A 22,971-nucleotide genomic window follows, 5' to 3' on the forward strand; every position below is an offset into this window, starting at 1 on the left:
ATAAAAAGTCATAGTATAGTATGTGATAAAAATTCATAGTATAGTATGTCAAAAAAAGTGATACAAAAATCATAGTATAGTACGTCGAGAAAAGTGACAAAAAAAGTCATAGTATAGTATGACGAAAAAAGCCATTAAAAAGTTATAGTAAGGAACAGTATATCAAAAAAAGTATTAGTATAGTATGTCGGAAAACGTGATTAAAAAGGTCATAGTATAGTATGTTGAAAAAAGTGATAGAAAAGTAATAGTATAGTAGGTTGAAAAAGGTCATAGTATAGTATGACAAAAAAGCCATTAAAAAGTCATAGTATAGTATGTCGAAAAAAGTAAGAAAAAAGTCAGTATAGAATGTTGAAATAAAGTGATAAAGTCATAGTATAGTATGTCGAAAAAGGTCACAGTATAGTATGTTGAAAGAAAGTGATAAAAAGTCATAGTATAGTCTGTTGAAAAAAGCCATTAAAAAGTCATAGTACAGTATGTCGAAAATGGTCATAGTATAGTATGACAAAAAAAGTTGATAGAAAAGTCATAGTATTTTATGTCGAAAAAAAGTAATAAAATGTCAAAAAAGGTCACAGTATAGTATGTGGAAAAAAGTGATAAACAGTCATAGTATAGTATGTCAGAAAAGGTGATTAAAAAAGTCATAGTATAGTATGTCGAAAAAAGTGATAAAAAGTCATAGTATAGTATGACGAAAAAAGCCATTAAAAAGTCATAGTATAGTATGTCGAAAATGGTCATAGTATAGTATGTCAAAAAAATGTATAGAAAAGTCATAGTATAGTATGTTGAAAAAAAGCCATTAAAAAGTCATGGTAAGGTATATCGAAAAAGGTATTAGTATAGAATTTTGGAAAACGTGATAAAAAAGCCATAGTATAGTAGGTCGAAAAAGGTTATAGTATATTATTTCAAAATAAGTGATAAAAAAGTCATAGTATAGTACGTCGAAAAAAGTGATAAAAAGTCAGAGTATAGTATGTCAAAATAAGTGATAAAAAGTCATAGTATAGTACGTTGAAATAAGTGATAAAAAGTCATAGTATAGTATGTCAAAATAAGTGATAAAAAGTCATAGTATAGTACGTTGAAAAAAGTGATAAAAAGGTCAGAGTATAGTATGTTGAAAAAAGTCGTTAAAAAGTCATAGTATAGTATGTCGAAAAAGGTCATAGAATTCTATGTTGAAAAAGTTGATAGAAAAGTCATAGTATAGTATGTCGAAAAAAAGTGATAAAGTCACAGTATAGTTGTCGAAAAAAGTGATAAAAAAAGTCACAGTATAGTATGTTGAAAAAAAGTGATAAAAAGTCATAGTATAGTATGTCGGAAAAAGTGATTAAAAAAATCATAGTATAGTATGTCGAAAAAAGTGATAAAAAGTCATAGTATAGTATGTCAAAAAAAGTGATAAAAAGTAATAGTATAGTACGTCAAAAAAGGTCATAGTATAGTATGACAAAAAAAGCCATTAAAAAGTCATAGTATAGTATGTCGAAAAAGGTCATAGTATAGTATGTAGAAAAAAGTGATAAATAATTCATAGTATAGTATGTCAAAAAAGTGATAAAAAGTAATAGTATAGTAGGTTGAGAAAGGTCATAGCATAATATGAGGAAAAAAGCAATTAAAAAGTCATAGTATAGTATGTCGAAAAAGTCATGCTGGGAATCGAACCTGGATCAAAGTCTGCAGTTCCTACTCACATTTCCTGTTTGCAGCGGTGTTAACTAATGAGCCACTGTGGTACCAAATCGAAAGTGTTGAAAACACTTAAAGCATAGAATAATGCATTGTATATCGAAAAAGTCATACTATGTCGAAAAAAGTGAAAAAAGTCACAGTATAGTATGTCAAAAATAGTCATATAATAGTATAGTATGTCGAAAAAAGTGATAAAAAGTCATAGTATAGTATGTCAAAAAAAGTGATAAAAAGTAAAAGTATAGGTCATAGTATAGTATGACAAAAAAAGCCATTAAAAAGTCATAGTATAGTATGTCAAAAATGGTCATAATATAGTATGTCGAGAAAAGCCATTAAAAAGTTATAGTAAGGTACAGTATATCGAAAAAAAGTATTAGTATAGTATGTCGGAAAACGTGATAAAAAGGTCATAGTATAGTATGCTGAAAAAAGCCATTAAAAAGTCATAGTATAGTATGTCAAAAAAAGGTCATAGAATTCTATGTTGAAAAAGTTGATAGAAAAGTCATAGTATAGTATGTCGAAAAAAGTCATAGCATAGTATGTCGAAAAATGTCACAGTATAGTTTGTCCAAAAAAAGTGATAAAAAAAGTCATAGTATAGTATGACAAAAAAAGCCATTAAAAAGTCATAGTATAGTATGTCGAAAAAGGTCATATAATTCTATGTTGAAAAAGTTGATAGAAAAGTCATAGTATAGTTTGTCGAAAAAAGTCATAGTATAGAATGTCGAAAAAAAGTGATAAAGTCATAGTATAGTATGTCGGAAAAGGTCACAGTATAGTATGTCGAAGAAAAGTGATAATAAGTCATAGTATAGTATGTCGGAAAAAGTGATTAAAAAAGTCATAGTATAGTATGTCGAAAAAGGTCACAGTATAGTATGTCGAAAAAAAGTGATAAAAAGTCGTAGTATAGTATGTCGGAAAAAGTGATTAAAAAAGTCATAATATAGTATGTCGAGAAAAGTGACAAAAAAAGTCATAGTATAGTAGGAAAACCATAAAAGTGCCATTAAAAAAGGTAGTGTAGAATGGTCAGAAAAAAGTGATAAAAGTATGGTAAGAAAAGGTCAACGATAGTATGTCGAAAAAGTGGATAAAAACGTCATATATAGTATGTTCGAGAAAGTGACAAAAAGGTATAGTATTATCGTAAAAAAAAAAAGAAAAAAGTTTTATAGAATGTCGAAAAAAGTGATTAAGTTGTAGTATTAGTATTGAAAAGGTCATCCATGATAGTATGTCTAAAGGGATAAAAACTCAATAGTATAGCGGTCAAAAGTGATGATAGAGTTCATAGTAGGTCATCATAGGTGATATACTATGTTGAAAAAGTTGATAGAAAATTCAAAAGTAATTGTATAGTATGACGAAAAAAACATTAAAAAGTCATAGTAAGGTATATCGAAAAAGTAATTGTATAGTATGTCGAAAAAAATTATAAAAAAGTCATAGTATATTATGACGAAAAAAGCCATTAAAAAGTCATAGCAAGGTATATCGAAAAAAGTCATAGTATGTCGAAAAAAGTGATAAAAAGTCATAGTATAGTATGTTGAAAAAAGTGATAAAAAGTCATAGTATAGTATGTTGAAAAAAGTGATAAAAAGTCATAGTATAGTATGTCAAAAAAGGTCATAGTATAGTATGTCGAAAAAAGTGATAAAAAGTCATAGTATAGTATGTTGAAAAAGGTCATAGTATAGTATGTAGAAAAAAGTGATAAATAATTCATAGTATAGTATGTCAAAAAAGTGATAAAAAGTAATAGTATAGTAGGTTGAGAAAGGTCATAGCATAATATGAGGAAAAAAGCCATTAAAAAGTCATAGTATAGTATGTCGAAAAAGTCATGCTGGGAATCGAACCTGGATCAGAGTCTGCAATTCCTACTCACATTTCCTGTTTGCAGCGGTGTTAACTAATGAGCCACTGTGGTACCAAATAGAAAGTGTTGAAAACACTTAAAGCATAAAATAATGCATTGTATATCGAAAAAGTCATACTATGTCGAAAAAAGTGAAAAAAGTCACAGTATAGTATGTCAAAAATAGTCATATAATAGTATAGTATGTCGAAAAAGTGATGAAAAAAGTGATGGTATAGTATGTCGAAAAAAGTCATACTGGGAATCAAATCTGGGTGAGATTGTGCAGTTCCTACTTGCTGGTGCAATTTGGAGTTGTGTTAACCACTGAGCCACTGTGATCCCAAATAGAAAACGTTTAAAACAATCATAGCATAGAATGTCGAAAAAAGCCATTAAAAAGTTATAGCATCACATATCGAAAAAAGTCGTAGTATAGTATGTCGAAAAAAGTGATAAAAAAAGTCATAGAATTGCATATCGAAAAAAGTCATAACATAGTATATCGAAAAAAAGTCATAGTATAGTATGTCGAAAAAAGTCATAGTATAGTACAGTATGTTGAAAAGAGTGAAAAACATCAAAGTATAGAATGCCAAAAAAGTCATAGTATAGTATATCGAAAAAAAAAAAAAAATCATACTATAGCACAGTATGTCAAACTTTTTTTTAAAAGTCATACTTTTTCTAGCGCTAGCATGCTAGCGGTTACCCCCCTCGTTCTCAATGGCAAAACACTGCTACAACACACACAAGTTCACCATAATCTACAAAAGAACTAGTTACATGTCCCTGTTCTGCAGGTATTCCATGCAAAGTTGGAAGTGCGCCCTCGTTTAGAAGAAGTCTCCCGGCTAATCCTGCCTTGTACTGACTGAAGTTAGAGAAACAGCTAGTTGGCTGATGTGATCCTTACCTAGCTACTGCGCATGTGCAACTCCCAACAAAGATGGTACAGAAGTGAGATGTCTCACTCTGTAGCTAAAACAGAGACCTGAACACACAGGGTGAAAAGAGGAGCTGCAGCAATGTGCAGTACAACAAAAATATGGTGTTTTTTGAAAATGAAACCATGTAAATCTATTCTGGTACAACCTCAAAATACAATTATAAACCTGAAAATGAGCATAATATCGGCACTTTAATATCATCTGTGCACTACATACTTAAGCTGATTATTACAAACAACTAATGTGATTTAGTAATGAATATGTTTTTTAACAAACATGAAAGAATAAGTAGTGACCACTAAAAAGTTTAATTACAACTAAATCTGGGTTTACAGTGTAGAAAGGTGTGTCAGGATACATGAATATTACATAAACATGATTATTGGTTCCTTATTCTTTTGCTTGCATTCATCTGTGCAAACATCAAACACTTTCTGAGACAGGAGCTCGTGTCGACAGGCATCTCTCTGCTTGGAATGCAGATATACCGTGTTTACCACACATGTACACTCCTTTTGTACATTTAATCATTTGACCTTGAGCAATATCATAAAAACCTATTAGTATGCCTTTTACAAACTGTAGTGCCATTGTTTAAGAAACTTCAAATTAAGACATTTTGAATTGAAGTAAAGCACCTTTATTCCTTGAAAACAGGAAACAGTCAACCATAACATTAAGAGCAATTTTAAATAAACTAAATAAATTTAGTTTAATGTTTCTCTCTCAATCAACAACAGGGCAATAAATCAGCTAAATGAATGATTAACATTACATTAAAATTATCTCTGTATTCTTTATATCTAAATCACAGTAGTTTAAAGTGATGGTTCGGAGTAATTCACCCTAGGTTCCTTTGCACCATGACCTCGAGCCAAACACCCCCCCAGAAGCTTTTTTCACCTGGGTCGAACATTGGGAGCGTTAGCATAGAGTAGCGTTATCAGCTGAATAGCTTAGCGCAGGGGCTAACGGACCCACGTTTTGCCATCATCGAAATTTTCCCCACTAATAATGCCCGAAATGATACCACGCGTCTACAAGTAGTACAAATAGGTTGTGCTCTCATAAAACGATGGATTGGAAAGTTTGTAGAAGTACCAGAAGTTTATGTAAATAACACTTGCCTGCTGGCTTCTGCTCTCTGCTGTTGTTGCTGCTGTAAAAGTGCTTAGGGCCGTCTACAAATTACAACAACCGAAAAGAGATGCAACAAAAATATTTATTAATTTAACTTTTTTTTTTTTAAAGTAAGTGCTGTAGTATAACTAGCAGGAGACAAGTAATAATTGAGGTAAGTTTGGAGACATTACCTTATTTAATCATTGAATTAATAAATATTTTTGTTGTAACTCTTTCGGTGTTGGTAATTTGTACGACTAACTTAAGCACTCGCTACCGCAGGTAGCAGCAGCAGCAGCAGAGAGCGAAGAGCGAGCGCAAGTGTTCATAAACTTCTGGTGTACTTACAAACTTTCCAACCCATCGTTTTATGAAATATAATATTTGTACTACTAGTAGACGCGTTTGGTATCATTTCGGGCATTATTAGTGGGGTAACTTACAAGATACAAATGTGGGTCCATTAGCCCCTGCGCTAAGCTATTCAGCTGATAACGCTACTCTAGCTAACTCTCCCAATGTTAGACCCCGGGGGAAAAAAGCTTCTGGGGGGGTGTTTGGCTCAAGGTCATGGTGCAAAGGACCCTAGGGTGAATTACTCCGAACCATCACTTTAAGGCTCAGGGAATACTTTTCTTTGGTACCAAGATGAAAGTAAATGACAGCTAATAAAGAATTATCTTACCATAGGAATGTTCAGGAAAAAAATCTGAAATCTTAAAATGTTATAATTTGTTTTAATATTCTCACTTTTATACAGTGAGTGATTATTTATGCATATACACCAACATGAGTAGTCATAGAGTATTAACCCAGAGTAAAACATTAACTATTATTATATAATCTATCTTCCTGGTCTCATCATGTATGATTTGTCGACACAGCTTATCATCAATATAGTACCATACCATACCATAACATTAAGCATATTTGAAACAAGATGGCCAAGTGGTTGGAGTGAGCTTGAATGGTCACAATACAGAATACTTCAAAGCACCTAAATTCTAGTCACAATAAGTGGCAGTTGAACCTCATCCTGTTTTATTCACACTCAAGCCCTTAAACTGCTATGTCACAGTTTCATCACTGGGTGGCAGTGTAGCCTCTTCTATTGGCACAGGAAACACAGTCATCCCAGTGTTGCATGGTGCATTTCACAGTGGTGGAAGTATTATAAATCATTTACGAAAGTAAAAGTAGTGATACCCCACTAAAGAAATACTCAAAAACAAATTAAAGTCCTGCATTCAAAATTTCTCTTTAGTAAAAGTACAAAAGTATTATCAAACAAACAACAACAAAATGTACTCAAAGTATTCCTTTATCAGAATGGGCCATGTCAGTGTTATATCATAATATTACTGGACCATTGTTATTGATGCATTAATATGTAAACAGTACTTTAATGTTGTCTAATGCTGAAGATGATGGGTGCAACACGGTTTGGTAACCATGGGTTACTCTGGCTGCTCCATGGCACTTAATGGTCGCGTCATGAAACAGCCGCCGGCCGTGGGAGTAGGCACAGAGAGCCTGTCAGGCGTGTTATAGAGACGGGCAGGCAGGCTGGGTTTGCGGGCGGGCGTTGGTGGCCGACTTTGGCTGCGGCTTTGGGAGCTTTGCGGCACGGGGCTGTGGGCATTTTGCTTCTCCCGAGCAGCTGCGGGGTTTCGGGGACTGCAGGCCAGGAGGGATGTTCAGTGGGAAAATGGTTCGGGAGCCTCAGTGCAAAACAGCTTTGTTACTGTAAAAAGCTGCCCGACTGACCAAAATTGCTGAAAAACCGGTTGAAGTGCGGCAGGGAACACAAAGTCTGTCGAAACCTGGGATGCCTGGCGTTCGTAGCGGAACGGTGGGGCACCCAATTTGGCTTCATTTGCTGGCACGTTTTGCATTTGGCGCATTTTGGCTTGACCATTCCTTTGTGCCTTCACGCCTACTGCATTCGAAAGGCCAACCGCGACTGTGCCATTTCGTTTAGGCCCAAAAACTACACAAAAGGCATCCAATGCGGTGAAATATAAAGAGCAGGCCAGAGAGCACACACATTGCAAGAGCATGGCAACCTGCTTGGCCCAATACACCAAGAACCGGCACTGGGATCAATTTGCGAAGGTGCAGTTGCCGCAGGGGTTTCTGTTTTGAGGTATTTGCAGCATTGCCAGCCCTAGTTGGGAGCAGAATTTCTGTATTTAAGCTCAGTTTCTGAACAAATATACAGAACAACTAAGGGTTCATTTGCAGGGTTCATTGCTTATTTACAGTACATATCATGAATAGTAATCAAACAACAGTAATATTTTTTTATCGATAGTCATTTATTAATTTTAATAAAACAGGATACAATTGTATTTACAAAAACTGAATTTCATCTTCATCCCAGTGTTCAGCCATGTTCATTTTCAATGATAGTCCCCAAAACTTTCTCTGAAAAGCAAAGACGAACATTATACTTGCTGTATAGAGTGTTGGTGTATCCTTTATTGCAGAGTCGGCAGCGTCCTCTCTTTGTCGTCACAGGGAAATGTGCAATTAGGTCCTTCCGTACATCCTGTGGGGGTGTACAAATTACCTCTTGGCTGTCACCCCATGTGGTGTACTCCCATCGCATTAGAATGGTCTCTTCTGAGCCTTCAAAGGACTCCTTGTGTCACCATCTGTGTTACTGGACTCCCAATGGCTAAAGATGGTCGACTTCTCTTTGGTGTGTTGAGAGTTGCGTTTACCTGAATTGGATTAGAACACAATCAATTAAGATAAATGTCAAAAATACATTAAGATACAAGTCAAAACTATTATAAATTGTGAGATATTAAAAATATTAAAAACGATAACTAGCAGAAATGCATTCTGACCAGGATGAGAAAGGATGCTAGCTGTGCCTGAAACTGTATCCTGTTAAGTATCTCTTTCCTAGAAATATTGAGAGCTTTGCAGAGGAGGAAGGCGATCACAGCGAGGATAATGGTGTGCCAGGAAATGTAGATGTACCAGTGGCAGGATTTCGTGCGAAACTTGTATTTAGCTGCAAGTTTGTTTGGTTGTGGCTCGATGTCCACATGATCACCGGCTGGGCAGTCAGTGGGTTGTTGGTTCTCTTTATCCACTTCACCGGCATGTTCATCTGCCTCTTCATCACTTGCATTAGTGTCGTCTAATTCCATCTCCAAATCCCTCTCACCATTCTGGATGGCTTCAATCACATCCTGCACACGGTATAGAAGACCTCTCTTTGCTGGTGGCATTCTGAAACGGAAAAAGTAAAATAAATATGTATAAATAATACATGTGAGTCTTATGTTGCAGTAGATAAACTAAAGGATTAGATATAGAGCTAGATATTTTCCAGGTGAAATAAATCCAATGAAAATGTATCCTCATCCTATTTACACATTCCAGGAAATTCACCTAATACTGTCTGGCTAACCTATTATGCTCTCCAATTAGCATACTAAAACGAATCATGCATCACCCCAGACAATTTACATCCCTACATCCAGGGGAGAATGTAGCAAGCAATGCAGGAAGCATACCCCCATAAAACATTTCAGAAAGAGTTTCTGCATGCAACATGCAGCTATTTAGACAATTAAACAAAGCCCAGAAAAAAGCTCAGGATCAGTTCAATATACAGTACAGGCCAAAAGTTTGGACACACCTTCTCATTCAATGCGTTTTCTGTATTTTCATGACTATTTACATTTGAGATTCTCAATGAAGGCATCAAAACTATGAATGAACACATGTGGAATTATGTAAAAGTGTGAAATAACTGAAAACATGTCTTATATTTTAGATTCCTCAAAGTAGCCACCCTTTGCTTTTTTGATAGCACTGCAAACCCTTGGTGTTCTCTCAATGAGCTTCATGAGGTAGTCACCTGAAATGGTTTTCACTTCACAGGTGTGCCTTGTCAGGGTTAATTAGTGGAATTTTTTCCCTTATTAATGGGGGTTGGGACCATCAGCTGTGTTGTGCAGAAGTCAGGTTGATACACAGCCGACAGCCCTATTGGACAACTGTTAAAATTCATATTATGGCAAGAACCAATCAGCTAAGTAAAGAGAAACGAGTGGCCATCATTACTTTAACAAATGAAGGTCAGTCAGTCCGGAAAATTGCGAAAAACTGTGAATGTGTCCCCAATTGCAGTCACAAAAACCATCAAGCGCTACAACGAAACTGGCTCACATGAGGACCGCCCCAGGAAAGGAAGACCAAGAGTCACCTCTGCTGCTGAGGATAAGTTCATCCGAGTCACTAGCCTCAGAAATCGCAGCTCAGATTAGAGACCAGATGAATGCCACACAGAGTTCTAGCAGCAGACACATCTCTAGAACAACTGTTAAGAGGAGACTGCGCGAATCAGGCCTTCATGGTCAAATAGCTGCTAGGAAACCACTGCTAAGGAGAGGCAACATGCAGAAGAGATTTGTTTGGGTCAAGAAACACAAGGAATGGACATTAGACCTGTGGAAATCTGTGCTTTGGTCTGAGTCCAAATTTGAGATCTTTGGTTCCAACCGCCGTGTCGTAGTGCGACGCAGAAAAGGTGAACGGATGGATTCTACATGCCTAGTTCCCACCGTGAAGCATGGAGGAGGAGGTGTGATGGTGTGGGGGTGCTTTGCTGGTGACACTGTTGGGGATTTATTCAAAATTGAAGGCATACTGAACCAGCATGGCTACCACAGTATCCTGTAGCGACATGCCATCCCATCCGGTTTGCGTTTAGTTGGACCATCATTTATTTTTCTACAGGACAATGACCCCAAACACACCTCCAGGCTGTGTAAGGGCTATTTGACCAAGAAGGAGAGTGATGGAGTGCTGCGCCAGACGACCTGGCCTCCACAGTCACTGCACCTGAACCCAATCGAGATGGTTTGGGGTGAGCTGGACCGCAGAGTGAAGGCAAAAGGGCCAACAAGTGCTAAGCATCTCAGGGGAACTCCTTCAAGACTGTTGGAAAACCATTTCAGGTGACTACCTCTTGAAGCTCATCAAGAGAATGCCAAGAGTGTGCAAAGCAGTAATCAGAGCAAAGGGTGGCTACTTTGAAGAAACTAGAATATAAGACATGTTTTCAGTTATTTCACACTTTTTTGTTAAGTACATAATTTCACGTGTTCATTCATAGTTTTGATGCCTTCAGTGAGAATCTACAATGTAAATAGTCATGAAAATAAAGGAAACGTATTGAATGTAAAGGTGTGTCCAAACTTTTGGCCTGTACTGTATTTTTTCAACTGATAAGATACAAATACTGCTACAGATAGAGTTTCAAATATTGCAATCAGAAATTATTTATTAATTTGATTAATTCTGGTTTGAACTCCAATCATGACAGAAAACAAAAACACATTTAGAACTTAGTTATAGTGAATTATCAAAGATATTATATTTATTTTAGTATTTTTTTCCCATATGTGAACATGTGACAAGTGCAATGCCCCCATGTTTTGTAAGGTGCACTTGCTATTTTGAGTAACAATCTCACCGAGATTTGTAGAATTGCAACACAGACATAACAAGTTAAAAAAAACAATTTGATAAATGTATTGTATACGTTCTAGATTTTGTAATAATAACACAAACAATATTTAAGCAATTTTACTTACTTGAATTTAGACAAATACCAGTCCAATACAACAAAGAGATGAGCTTTAAGTAAAGTCTGCAGGTTGTGTGATTTAATTGCCAGATGACTGGACCTAAACACATTAACACATAAACACATTTACTATCCAATAGCATTGTGATGATAAACAATAGGACTCAATTCAATTCAATTTTATTTATAGTATAAAATCATAACAAGAGTTATCTCAAGCCACTTTACAGCTAGAGTAGGACTAGACCACACTCTATAATTTACACAGACCCAACAATTTCCCACAACCAAGCATTTGGTGCAACAGTGTCGAGAAAAACTTCCTTAAGGCACAAACCTCGGACAGACCTGTGCTCTTGGTGGGCAGCATCTGTCGCTGCCAGTTTGGACACAGACACTAATACAGATATAGATATAGATATAGAGAACATTTATACAGTGATGTCAAGTATCAAAAATTATCTTACTACAATAAAATGGCTACTATGGGGACTAACATCATCCGTATGAATATGTTTGGGCTCAGCTATCCAGTAATAGCCATTTTTTAGAAGAAGAATCAATTTTCATGCAGATATCTTGAGGTGAGAAGTCAAGGGACCCTTGTGAAAATGGCCATGCCAGTTTTTCCCGTTCCTCTAAATTCAGCCTAACTATGCAGTGTTATTTAGCCCCTATCCCGACAAAATTGCAATTAGTTGGTACCAAATGGATTCCTGAGATCATCTAGTTTCATATGATAGCTTTAAAGTGAGGCCCATCAGGCCTTTTAAAGACAGTAATGTTGGGCAAGATTGAAAATATTTGGGCCAGAGGAAGGTCCAGGCTTAACGTTACAATGGTGCTGCTTCACATATTTTTTCATAGGGCTGTTAGATTGTAATATATTGAAGGTATACACTTCCCCAAGAACATCTCTTAACCATCCTGTTATGAAACCAGACCAGCTGATAGGGAACAACAAGGTGGAGCAAACAACAGCCTGAGAGCATCTACCATAACCCATCGACACTAGACAATCATTTAATCTCCGCTGGCACCGATCTGCTTATCAAACCAGCAGCAACAGTCTTGTAACAACCTCCTATCTACATCAAAACAATACTGAACCTCTGTTTGTCACTACGGTGATTAGAGCAAGATGGGTCTTGTTCAAAGAAACTTGTGTGTGTCAAACAACGCCTCCCTCCTCTCAGCGGTCTGCATCGTAGAGTTTAAATGGAACGGACACTAGGCCTTCTTTAAAAGTGGCTGTTAGGATCAAGGCCTTAACGATGCCTTTTGGCTGTTTTGACTGCAGTGTGAATAGTTCTTCTGAGTGCCCACACAAGTGCTAATCAGGTGTAAAACAGGCCAGAGCATGAAAACATGGGATCAGATTAGCATTTGTAAAGTCACACAGAGCTTTGCAGTAGTTTGAATAGTTTGTGTCTCCCTGAATGTAGGACTTCAAAATGATGCAATTAAAAAAGGGCAGATTGACCTCTAGGGACTTACAGTTTAGAAAAAGTACACATTTAGGCTTTTTCCTATTAATACATGGATTATTACTCACTGCGGCCTTATGAAGAATTAGTCAAAAACAAGTTATTCTCTGTCAAAACAAAGGTATTCTCTCTTCAATATCCCCACAAGGTTTATAATAAGGAATTTTACTTGAGATAGATATCTGAAAAATGACTAACACATTTTTTCAGTGCAGTTTTTGCAGTGTCTGTTTTGATGTAACCAGGGAAAAAATATGCATTGTGTGTGTTGTGTGCGCATGTGAGTGTAAATGTAGTATTGTCATTGGACTCTGACCCTCCACGTTGGATGCTGGCACTGTCAATAGAGGGAGGATAAGGCTTTGTGTTGTATATTTAATAAGATGTTGCACAATTTTAGTTATTTATGACAAAAAGAATTCTGTGGTTTTCAAAGCACCATCAAAACAAATAAGTCACTTTAAAATAGAATAAATTAAAATTGCATCAGATTTTTAGAGCAACCCACTTTTTGTTTTATATGAAATATAATGGGATGAATCCAAAACTGACTTGTATAGGCCTCTCTTGGTCATTCTCACAGCCATTTCTCGATTTTAGTGCTGACACCGGGAAGGTGCAGTTTCATGGCAAGCATTGACAAGTACCAGAATAAGAACAGTCTGCCCTTTGGATAAAGAAGAAGGCAAAACTGTGACAGGAGCCAGGACATGTTGAGACACGGGAGAAATACTAATTGCCTCCTAGGAAAAAAGCAGAACATTTCCCACTGTGGCTTGTGACCATAGTAGACCCTCTATATATTTATATAATAATCCCACTTTGTTAGTGCTGTGTATTTTCAGGATGGCTTGCCAATACACTATATATGTGTGCTATAAAACAGATGATGTTGTAAAAAAAAGATATCTCTTGTGATTAGATTTCTTGTAGATTTTCATATTCTGTAGAAGAAAAAAAATACAAATATATATTTTTCCAGATTCATCTTTTTATTTTCTATAACTTACAGAAATTACAAAAAAGTTACAGCTTCGAACTTCACAACACACAATAAAAACTTAGTATTTACATTTTGGACAAGTGCAATGGTTTGCTTTGCGTCAAGCAATAAATATTAGTTTAATTTGGTATACAGTACAATTCAGATATTTCATGCTTCAAACAGAGGTAGACCAAACAAGGCCAGCATCTTGATAAATGATGAAGCAGGTGTGGAGGTTGACTTATTTGCCTTCAACAAAGGATTGGTAGAGGGACATGAGTTGGTCCTGAAGGTCCTGAGCGTAGGGGTCCAGCTTTTCCCTCAGGTCCTCAGCGTAGGGGGCCACCATCTGTTTCACCACATTGGCTCTCTGACTCAGCTCAACCTGGACCTTCTCGGACATGGGGGCCACGCTATCTTGGAAGTTCTGCAGGTGCTGGTCCACCTTCAGCTTCAGGTCATCGGTGTAGGGCCCCAGCTGAGCCTGCAGATCCTTCACACTCTGCTCCAAGTTGGTCTTTAGATCCTCACTCTTCTGCATCAGGGTGGTCTTCAGGGCCTCAGAGTCCAGGGAGTCTGCGTATGGTGCCAGCTCCTGTTTGAGCTGCTCCACTCTCTGCTGGATCTGTGCCTTCATGTCCTCGGTGTAGGGCTCCAGCTTGTCCCTGACAGTGCTCAGCTCCTGGGTCAGCACATTTCTCAGCACCTCAGCCTCTGCTGTGATCTTGGTCATCAGGTCCTGGGCTGCCGGGGGAAGCTGCTCCTGCAGGGTGACTGCATACTTGCTGGCTATGTCAGTGCTGTCTGCCAGGCGGGCACTAGAAGACAGACAAAGTAATGGTTGGACCATAAGGGTTTTTTATAATACCATATTGATTTTAATCAACATGTGATACATGCCACTAATAGGCCCAGTCACCATGGTCATGTGTCACACAACTTACTTGACTTCCTGTCCAAACTGTGATTTCCTGATCATCTGGAGGGTGTCATCAGCTGTTTGGGTGGCCTTGGCAATGTAATCCCAGAAAGCATCAGTCAGCACTTCAAGCTGCGGCTTGGGTGCATCAGCATAGAAAAGGTTGGCATGACAGCCTGTTGGATGGAAACAAGAACAGCTTGAGAACAGTGCAGGTTTTCAGCCATTCAGTTAATTTCGACAGCTTTTAGTTGCTGAAGCAATGCTGTATAGTTTTGCCAATATAGTAAAGACAAGTCATAAACCAAAAGCTTGCAACTTACCAGACAGCGCTGCAACGGCTAATACAATGAACACCTTCATGATTGCGTCTTGCTGAAAAACATTTATGATCTAGTTAACTTTCAAGCTGCATTGAAAATGTTGTAACATTTATATTTGTTTTGAAATGTATTGTAATTCCCACCTGCTTTTGACTTGTGTGTCCCTCAGAGTTGAGCGTGTTTGCAAGTGCATTAGACTGGCACTTCCATGTATATATACTAAGCCACATGACTGTTGTAGTCAAGAGCCCAAAGTCCAGGAGTCCCTTCCATGTTGTCACAATGGCTCGCTTCCTGTTTCTGCTGCTCCTCTGGGCTACTATCACTGGCCGCTAAGACTACATGCAGACACAGTGACACAATTTTTACAGTATACAGAGGTTATGTGGCTTTTGGGAATTTCATAACTATTAACCCCATCTTACTTCTTGCACTAGTTCTCCTCTGACCCCTCTCTAGAAAGCATTTCAGAAATGGTAATTAACTATCCACGCTGTACAGTGCTAACAGGCTGCAGATAACTCCAGATAACCTTGGTATGCTTACACTAGTGGACTTTGTATTATAATATTAAAGTTAAGCAATGTGATTAAAGTAGCACAATGTTTTTTTTTTTTTAAATGTTCTTGTAAAAGAGGCTTACTATAATCACATAATGTAAACGTTTTTACAGTATCCAGCAAGTATAATTTTGTGTAAGGAGTCCATCAGTAAAAAAGTCACTTTTGCAGTACAATACTTTCCATTTGGCTGTAAAAAATATGACTATATTTTCCTTACATTTAAATGTCAGGCCTTCATACTGGAACTCATTGCAGATGTTTTTAGAGTAACAGGAAGATGGGCAACTATTTAAGAGCACATAGTGTTGTCACTCTCACTGAGAAGGTGGCATAAATAGATAAGGGTTAATAGATAAAGAAAGAGTTACCAGACAAAAGTTTTTTTCAACTTTTACACTACTGAAGTAAGACAAATCTTCCTCATGAAGACAGGGACATTCAAGCATTACAAAGATGGGGAGCAAACCTCTGAAACACTTCACAGTGACTGAACACATCACACAAAAGCACATTTTCCTTTTACATAACAGAGTGTCAGATCTGTTGAAAAACTATATTTGATGGTTAAAAAAGAAAAGTGCTCAATTTAATCTCAACAAGGACAAGAAGCTACAAAATGAAGACTCAAATCTGATGCACTGAATACCCTGTATACAATCTGAACGACAGTAAACAAGAAACTCTCTTTAGATTCAGGGTCTTCTGTTGGAGGTTTGACTTCGATTTATAGCAGTGAAACAGTTTGGACATAATTATCTCTAAAACAGGGGTCTTCAATGTAGGGCTGGGCAACATATCGATATTATATCGACATCGATATATGAGGCTAGATCGTCTTAAATTTTGGATATCCTAATATATTGATATAACACAAGTGTTATTTAACTGGCCTACAATAACGTGTGGGCGGCCTGAAGCCTTTCTACATACATTTTTAATACATAGAATACTAAGCTATTGGGACTTCCGGGTCAGCTGACACAAGATGGCGGCGTGATTCCTATGCTACCCGACAGATTATGTAAATAGCCCTAAAAACATTGTGAATATTTCGAACGACAGACTAAAACAAATATGACAGTCGACAGGGTTAGTAAGAAGTCAAGTAGGAAAACTCAGAAGACAACAGGGACAAGAAACGAGGAATGGTTACAAATAATAGATACATTGAAAAATCCATGGCTAAAGTTTCAACTCAAAGTTTGGAACACAATTAAGACAGAATATAAATTATTGGATAAATTATGGATAATTAGATGAAGTGCACATGACCCGGACTTTAAACCCAATCAACTAGATCTTAGATTTAAAACACGGATAGAAAGAGGGATCACAACATTCTATTCACTTACAAACAAAGGGCAACTAAAGGACTTCCAAACTTTAAAAGAAGAGTTTTCTTTAGATCAACAGGATTTCTATAAGCATTTGCAATTATGTAATTACTTTGACAAATGTAAACAAAAATACCCAATAGATTTGGAAGATCCAGTGCTGAAAGAAATTCTAAGGGCATATTCATGTGAATCTAACAAATCCACATTCATCAAACTTCTTCTTAGAATGCACATTTTAAAATACCAAAAGAAGCAGGACAGAACATCTGTATGAACGTCTTGAAGTACTGTCAGGATCAAAGGATCAAAGACTTTTCAATAAAATGTTCTAGTTTCACACACTAACACTGTGTCGGATGTTTCCAAATACATGTCACTAAAATGCTGCTCTTCAAAATTGGTTTCAGAGAAGTGAACTATGGTACATCTGGTGTGAAACAGCAGCTACTTTGTCCTTTAGAAGCTGACAGTGTTTGGGTCTGCTAACCTTTGGCCAAAGTGACACATGACTGACACAGAAACTAGAACTATGATTTACTGTAACGTTAGCTGGCAACAGGTCAAGCTAATAGAGACAATAAATCAACCACTGTACATCTAATCAAAACTAGACAACAAAGAAATTAAGGAGAGGTTTTGTCTATGTTGGCAGAGAGTTATCTGAGGCCACTAAAAGCTAACAGCTAAGTGATTACACATAGGCTTCTGAGGACAAGGTTCATTTAAGGTTCAACTTAAGGATTTTGTCACACTCTAACACTGATGAATACATTTAGGTAATATACACTAAGTAAGGCAAACAAAAATTGGTATCTGGCAGATATTCACTGATATATGAAGGTGCAGAAAATATAACGTACTCAGTGTGTGTAACAGTATGAGCTTGTGCATACGTGCTGGGTGGATTCTCTGGCACAGGGTGTCGTGAGGATAGCAGGGTGAGGCAAGGTGACAGCAAGGCACTAGCCCCCTGGACTTTGGGATCATTACAGTCTAGCTTACTATATAAGCTGCAGAACCACACCAGCTGAACACCATCGCAGCCAAGTGGACTTGCAGATACACTCGCAAACTCAGGTAAGATGATGAAGAATTGGCTCAGTATAGCAGCTGAGCTTTTTATTTCAGAAATATTTCTTGTTGAACATGCTGTGCTAACCAGCTTTGTATCTCCTTGTTATAAGGTCTAAGAACCATGAAGGTCCTCGTTGTGCTCATCGTAGCCCTTTTCAGTGGTGAGTTTGATGGCAAAATATCATTATTCTTTTTTGGAGCATAACAAAATATGTTTGAGACAAATAACTGCAAGCCTTGCTAAGGGTACATGTGTACTAGTATAAATGCCTTAAATCTCAACTGTTCTTCAACGTGTTCTTGTGTCTATCCAGCAGGCAGTCATGCCAACCTTTTCTATGCTGATGCACCCAAGCCACAGCTGGATGTGCTGACTGATGCCTTCTGGGACTATGTTGCCAAGGCCACCCAGACAGCAGATGACACACTCCAGATGATCAGGAAGTCTCAGTTTGGACAGGATGTCAGGTAGGTCAGAAAAGACCAGTGTGACTCATTGTTGCTATGCAAATGAAGTAAAAGCTAATAATGGATAGTGGTAATTAACATGCAATTCCTCCTCACTAGAATATGAACTAAAGACAAAACTCATTCTCTCGTACAGTGCCCGTCTGACAGAGAGTGCCGATGTTGCCAGCAAGTATGCAGTCACCCTGCAGGAGCAGCTTCCCCCTGCAGCCCAGGACCTGATCGTCAAAGTCACCACTGAGACCGACGTGCTGAAAGAGCGTATGATCCAGGAGCTGAACAACGCCAAAGACAAGCTGCAGCCCTACTCCGAGGAAATGAAGGCCCAGATCCAGCAGAGAGTGGAGCAGCTCAAACAGGAGCTGGCCCCCTACGCAGACTCCGTGGACACTGAGGCCCTGAGGACCACCCTGAAGGAGAAGACCGAGGAGCTGAAGGCCAGCCTGGAGCAGAGTGTGAAGGATCTGCAGGCTCAGCTGGGGCCCTACACCGATGACCTGAAGCTGAAGGTGGACCAGCACCTGCAGGACTTCAAGGAGAGCGTGGCGCCCGTGACCGAGAAGGTGCAAGGTGAGCTGACTCAGAGAGTCCAGCAGGTGAAAGAAATGGCCGCCCCCTACGTTGATGCGGTGAGGGAAAACCTGGACCCCCATGCCCAGGACCTCCAGGCCCAGCTCACCTCCCTCTACGAGTACTTTGTCAAGGCCAACTAAGTCAAACAGAAAGAAACTGCATCTAAAGAATCCCAGGAACTCGTCCATGTTTTAACAATATGACAACAAAAAGTCAACAGTATTGAAAGTTGAAGATGTCTTTAGATACATGTAAAGTATTAGATAAATAATAAACATTGAGTGTTGGTCTGTCACCATACACTGTGTTCTTGTTATATTACGGAAATAAAGTTAAAGCCAAACATAAACTTGTGAGTCTGTTATGTTATTTAATGAGTGTTAGGTAAGGTTTGAGGATGCCAAATGTTTTTCTTGCAAACTAAGGCAAATGACAACAGTATATCTAGTTCATTTTAAAATGAAGAAAAAGAAAAGAAAAATGAAAAACAACAATTACAGTGTGGTTAGATGTGGTAATGGAATCTAGAAACACTGAGTCCAATGTGGTTACTCACACCTAGATAATTAAATGGTCTAATAAATCAGCTATACAAGCACATGTTGTTCATATAAACACTTTTTTGACAATTATTTTCTTATGAACTTCATCAAATTAACACATTCACACATACATGAAAACATTAAAAAAAACACTGGTTATTTTTGTTGGGACTTGACTGGATGAAACAAGAATCTTTGAAAAGAATTAGTGACATCTGGCTAACAAATAGAGTCACTTCATCACATATATTCATGTGCAGATGTGAACATTTTCAATGCATGGATTTCACTTTTGACTTTTGTTATAAGACACTTTCTATATTAGTTCCACATAAGTAGGGATAAAATCCTTGCTTGTTTGTTCAGTTCAAATTGCAAAAAGCCCCCCACCACGCCCCCGTAAGATTTAGTTTTGGGTCTTGGATGGGGCATGTTCAGGTTTGTCTCTGCAAGTCTGGAAGTTCACATAAACACATCCTGCTTCATCCTGCATCCACCTTGTTTTTTTAGTCTTCCTTTCGTGCCTCCATCCCTGCTGCCAGATCGCTCCCACGCTGCCTTACCCAGTGGCAAACAACATTCCACTGTTCTGCCCCCCAGCTGCCACAGACTACGCTCACCATTAACCCTCCAAGCACACACACAGCTCTGATTTCTTATTATGTCTGATTATGTGAGGGTTTTGGGTTATATTCCAAATCTGCATGTAAAAAATACCTTTGCTGATCTATTAAAAATAAATGCTTACTGAGTTTCACTAGATTAATGACCCAACTTTTTCCCCTTTCTTGTAGTTTTCTTACTCTACTCTATTACAAGTATTTTGTCTTGATATGAGCTTGCAATTTTTGCAGAGAGGGTTAGATGAAGATGGATGCCACTCTCCTGTCTGTACAGTTAATATGAAGAATGGAGACAAGGGAAGCAGCTAGCCTGGCTCTGTCCAGAGGTAAAAGCAGCACCTAAGAAATACATTGTATCATGATTGTTGGTTCTGTAAAAAATTTTTTTAAAGAGGGTTATGTCTGGGACTATTTAATTGGTGAGCTTTAGAGGTGTTGGTTGGCTCATTTTTTCTCTTATGACAGAGCCAGGCTAGCTGTTCTAGCTAGCTCTTTGTTCTGTAGCTTCATTTGAACACACAGTAATGACAGTGGTAACAGTCAAAGTCTCTACAAGAAAGCCAACAAACGTATTTTCTAAAATGTCAAGCTAATCCTTTAATTAGATGTACTTTACGCTTATTTATAATAATACTCGCACAAATAACATATTTGTGAAAATTAAGGAACATGTTGCCAACCAACCAAGTTTCTGCACTGCTTGAACTCCTTGGTAGACATGAGGCTTTTGTCCTTTAGCCTAAAAGGATACACTTAGCGTACTCTAGCATTGTACAGGGAATGACAGCAGGAGGGAATGTGACTCAAGGTTACTATTTTGATGGACACGTATGATCTGCTGCATCAAACCATGTGGTGACAGTTTGGCTCAGGACCTCTTTATTACAGTGAGACGGTGCTCTAAACCAGGCAGACCTAAAACGTCCAGTTCAACAACACTTAACCCACAGAAGCTAACTGTAGTAACCTCACTGACTCATCTTAGCAGATGTTTGCCTGTATGGAGGGGTGAGATCATCCAGACTTAACCAAAAACCAAATTTTTCCAGAGAACAACATCTTCAGGCTATAGGGTTACTTTCGTTCACACCATCTAAAGATGCCCTCTCATACACTCATTCCTGACAGACATTGGACAGTGCCTCTGTTGTTGTGGTGAGAAAGGAGAAGCAGCAGGAGTTTAGATGACTCTGTCAGATATTCATACTGTATTACCTCATGGTTCTTCTTGAATGTCTCTGTTTCACTTCCCCCATCTGCCTCTTTATCCTGGAGGTTCGGCAAAGGAAGGCACGGCATTGTGGGTTTGTGCTGTCAGGTCTGTGACCTTTTTTTGGTGTGTAGTTTGGTCACCGTGGTCCATCACGTCTGCATAATACAAACACAAACTATTTAGTTTACGTCTGTGATCTCCATAGCGCAAACACATTGTAGGAGCTAGAGTAGGTGAATTTTTCACACAGTAGATTAAACATATTCCAAAAAAAAACAAAAGTCGTTGCGTGACAATGTTTTGCGCAGAACGGTAGGATCGTATTACTGATCTTGATTTGTTTGTATGTTTGAACTGGACTGGACTTGTTATCTAGCTGTACATGCGGCATCTTTCTGTGTGTGACACACCTCATGTAGTAACACACTATTGTCGTGGAATATCAAGGTCGAAGGTCTTCTGTTTTTTTGTGACACCTAAATGAGTTTAAACCGGAAAACTTATCAACCTGTTTCCTCTCATTGTTGACTGATTTAAACAGAGAAAAGAACCGTTCTATCCATTTCAAGATATCTGAACTATTCATTTAGGTACAGTCTCTAAATCAGTTAACACAGGGTTGACCTCTTTGGGTTATCACACACTCATGTTATCATGTTCTCCCACTATTTATCTGACCAAGCCAACCCATTTAAACTTTGTTCCTGTGTAAAGTTGGGTTTCTTGAATAAAAGACCTAAAGGGCAAACGTTTTAAAATAGGCCAATGCTCTGATAGACTGAGATCTTTGCTGCGCCAACATAAGACCAACAAACTTATTCAAAACAGGCTTAAATTAAATTAAATCATTTAAATGTAAGAAGCATGGTGCAGTAAAAGCAATACAGCACAACAAATTCTGACATGCTCCTATAAATAAGTTCCATTTGTGTGTATACTGCCTGATATATAACAGCCTTGAAGGGTTTGGGATTGACTTTACAAGTCTTTGGGTTTGACATAATTTGTAGTCCAGTAGTAAAGCGTTTACTGCGAATAGGGAAACCTGTCTTTAAGTCCCTGCTAATCCATCCGTAATCTTTGTCATAACAGGAAAATAACAGTTCTGTCTGATGGAGACGCATTTGTCTGACATAAATATGCACCAGAACTCATGATGTTCTACCACTGAATAAATATGTGTTGCTCAATAAGCTGAGGTAATCACTTTTCTTTCTGCATCAAACATCCCCTTTCCTGTGCCAATTTATAATCCTGGAAATGCCTTGTCCTCTGTGGAAACCTACAACCTTTGTGTTGACTTTGGGTCAAATTGACCCATTTTCAATGTTTTTTTTATATCAGAACATTTGGGATGTAGAAATAAGCGCTGAAAATGTGTAGAATAAATTTTTTACAATTTAAAACGTTGGAAAAAGCAAAAACAAACTGTGAAAAAAAGCAGTCAAAAATGTCTTTTTTTCCAAGGTTGACGGGAAGACAACACAAGGGTTAAAACAGATGATTTCAGTCTCCTCCCTCTATGGTTCCTGTATAATCTACTTCTTTTGTTCAGTGCCCAGTTTACGGGTAATAAAATAGTTTATGTTCAA

At 37.8% G+C, this 22,971-nt stretch overlaps 3 protein-coding genes across 6 annotated transcripts in view; 1 reads left to right on the top strand and 2 right to left on the bottom strand.

Moving 5' to 3' along the window:
• LOC120562742 overlaps positions 1–22,971 on the bottom strand; it is a 41,591-nt gene that overhangs the window by 17,470 nt on the left and 1,150 nt on the right. The window contains exons 2-5 of one of the 3 annotated variants that reach the window (XM_039806612.1): positions 21,382–21,534; positions 11,280–11,372; positions 8,514–8,904; positions 8,117–8,384 (exon numbers count right to left, since the gene is read on the bottom strand). In XM_039806612.1, the coding sequence (XP_039662546.1) occupies positions 8,292–8,384; positions 8,514–8,904; positions 11,280–11,372; positions 21,382–21,422 (618 nt within the window). In that variant the 5' untranslated portion in view covers positions 21,423–21,534 and the 3' untranslated portion in view covers positions 8,117–8,291. Of the gene's footprint in view, positions 1–8,116; positions 8,385–8,513; positions 8,905–11,279; positions 11,373–21,381; positions 21,535–22,971 lie in introns of those variants that run through there. The other 2 variants (XM_039806613.1, XR_005639816.1) reach the window with 2 other exon arrangements.
• LOC120562739 (apolipoprotein A-I-like) lies at positions 13,731–15,231 on the bottom strand. The gene is made up of 4 exons (XM_039806606.1): positions 15,130–15,231; positions 14,987–15,038; positions 14,689–14,839; positions 13,731–14,562 (listed from the first exon to the last, which is right to left on the bottom strand). The coding sequence occupies exons 1-4, from the start codon at positions 15,214–15,216 to the stop codon at positions 13,986–13,988; spliced, it is 867 nt and encodes a 288-aa protein (XP_039662540.1). The 5' UTR covers positions 15,217–15,231; the 3' UTR covers positions 13,731–13,985.
• LOC120562741 (apolipoprotein A-IV-like) lies at positions 17,855–19,301 on the top strand. 2 transcript variants are annotated; one of them, XM_039806610.1, is made up of 4 exons: positions 17,855–17,963; positions 18,071–18,121; positions 18,275–18,428; positions 18,565–19,301. In XM_039806610.1, exons 2-4 carry the CDS (start codon positions 18,082–18,084, stop codon positions 19,139–19,141), a joined length of 771 nt encoding a protein of 256 aa, XP_039662544.1. In that variant the 5' UTR covers positions 17,855–17,963; positions 18,071–18,081; the 3' UTR covers positions 19,142–19,301. The 2 variants fall into 2 exon arrangements, with proteins under 2 accessions (XP_039662544.1, XP_039662545.1); XM_039806611.1 differs by having other exon boundaries at positions 17,880–17,963; positions 18,278–18,428.

This window comes from Perca fluviatilis, chromosome 7 (assembly GCF_010015445.1).
Source record: "Perca fluviatilis chromosome 7, GENO_Pfluv_1.0, whole genome shotgun sequence".
In the NCBI taxonomy this organism is placed as follows: Eukaryota; Metazoa; Chordata; class Actinopteri; order Perciformes; family Percidae; genus Perca; species Perca fluviatilis.

Coding starts and splice junctions, on each gene's coding strand:
- LOC120562739 (XM_039806606.1), bottom strand. CDS start 15,216: ATGTGGCTTAGTATATATACATGGAAGTGCCAGTCTAATGCACTTGCA. Junction 14,840..14,986: donor AGCCGTTGCAGCGCTGTCTG/GTAAGTTGCAAG, acceptor TCCATCCAACAG/GCTGTCATGCCAACCTTTTC. Junction 14,563..14,688: donor CAGTTTGGACAGGAAGTCAA/GTAAGTTGTGTG, acceptor TCTGTCTTCTAG/TGCCCGCCTGGCAGACAGCA.
- LOC120562741 (XM_039806610.1), top strand. CDS start 18,082: ATGAAGGTCCTCGTTGTGCTCATCGTAGCCCTTTTCAGTG. Junction 18,122..18,274: donor CATCGTAGCCCTTTTCAGTG/GTGAGTTTGATG, acceptor GTGTCTATCCAG/CAGGCAGTCATGCCAACCTT. Junction 18,429..18,564: donor CAGTTTGGACAGGATGTCAG/GTAGGTCAGAAA, acceptor TCTCTCGTACAG/TGCCCGTCTGACAGAGAGTG.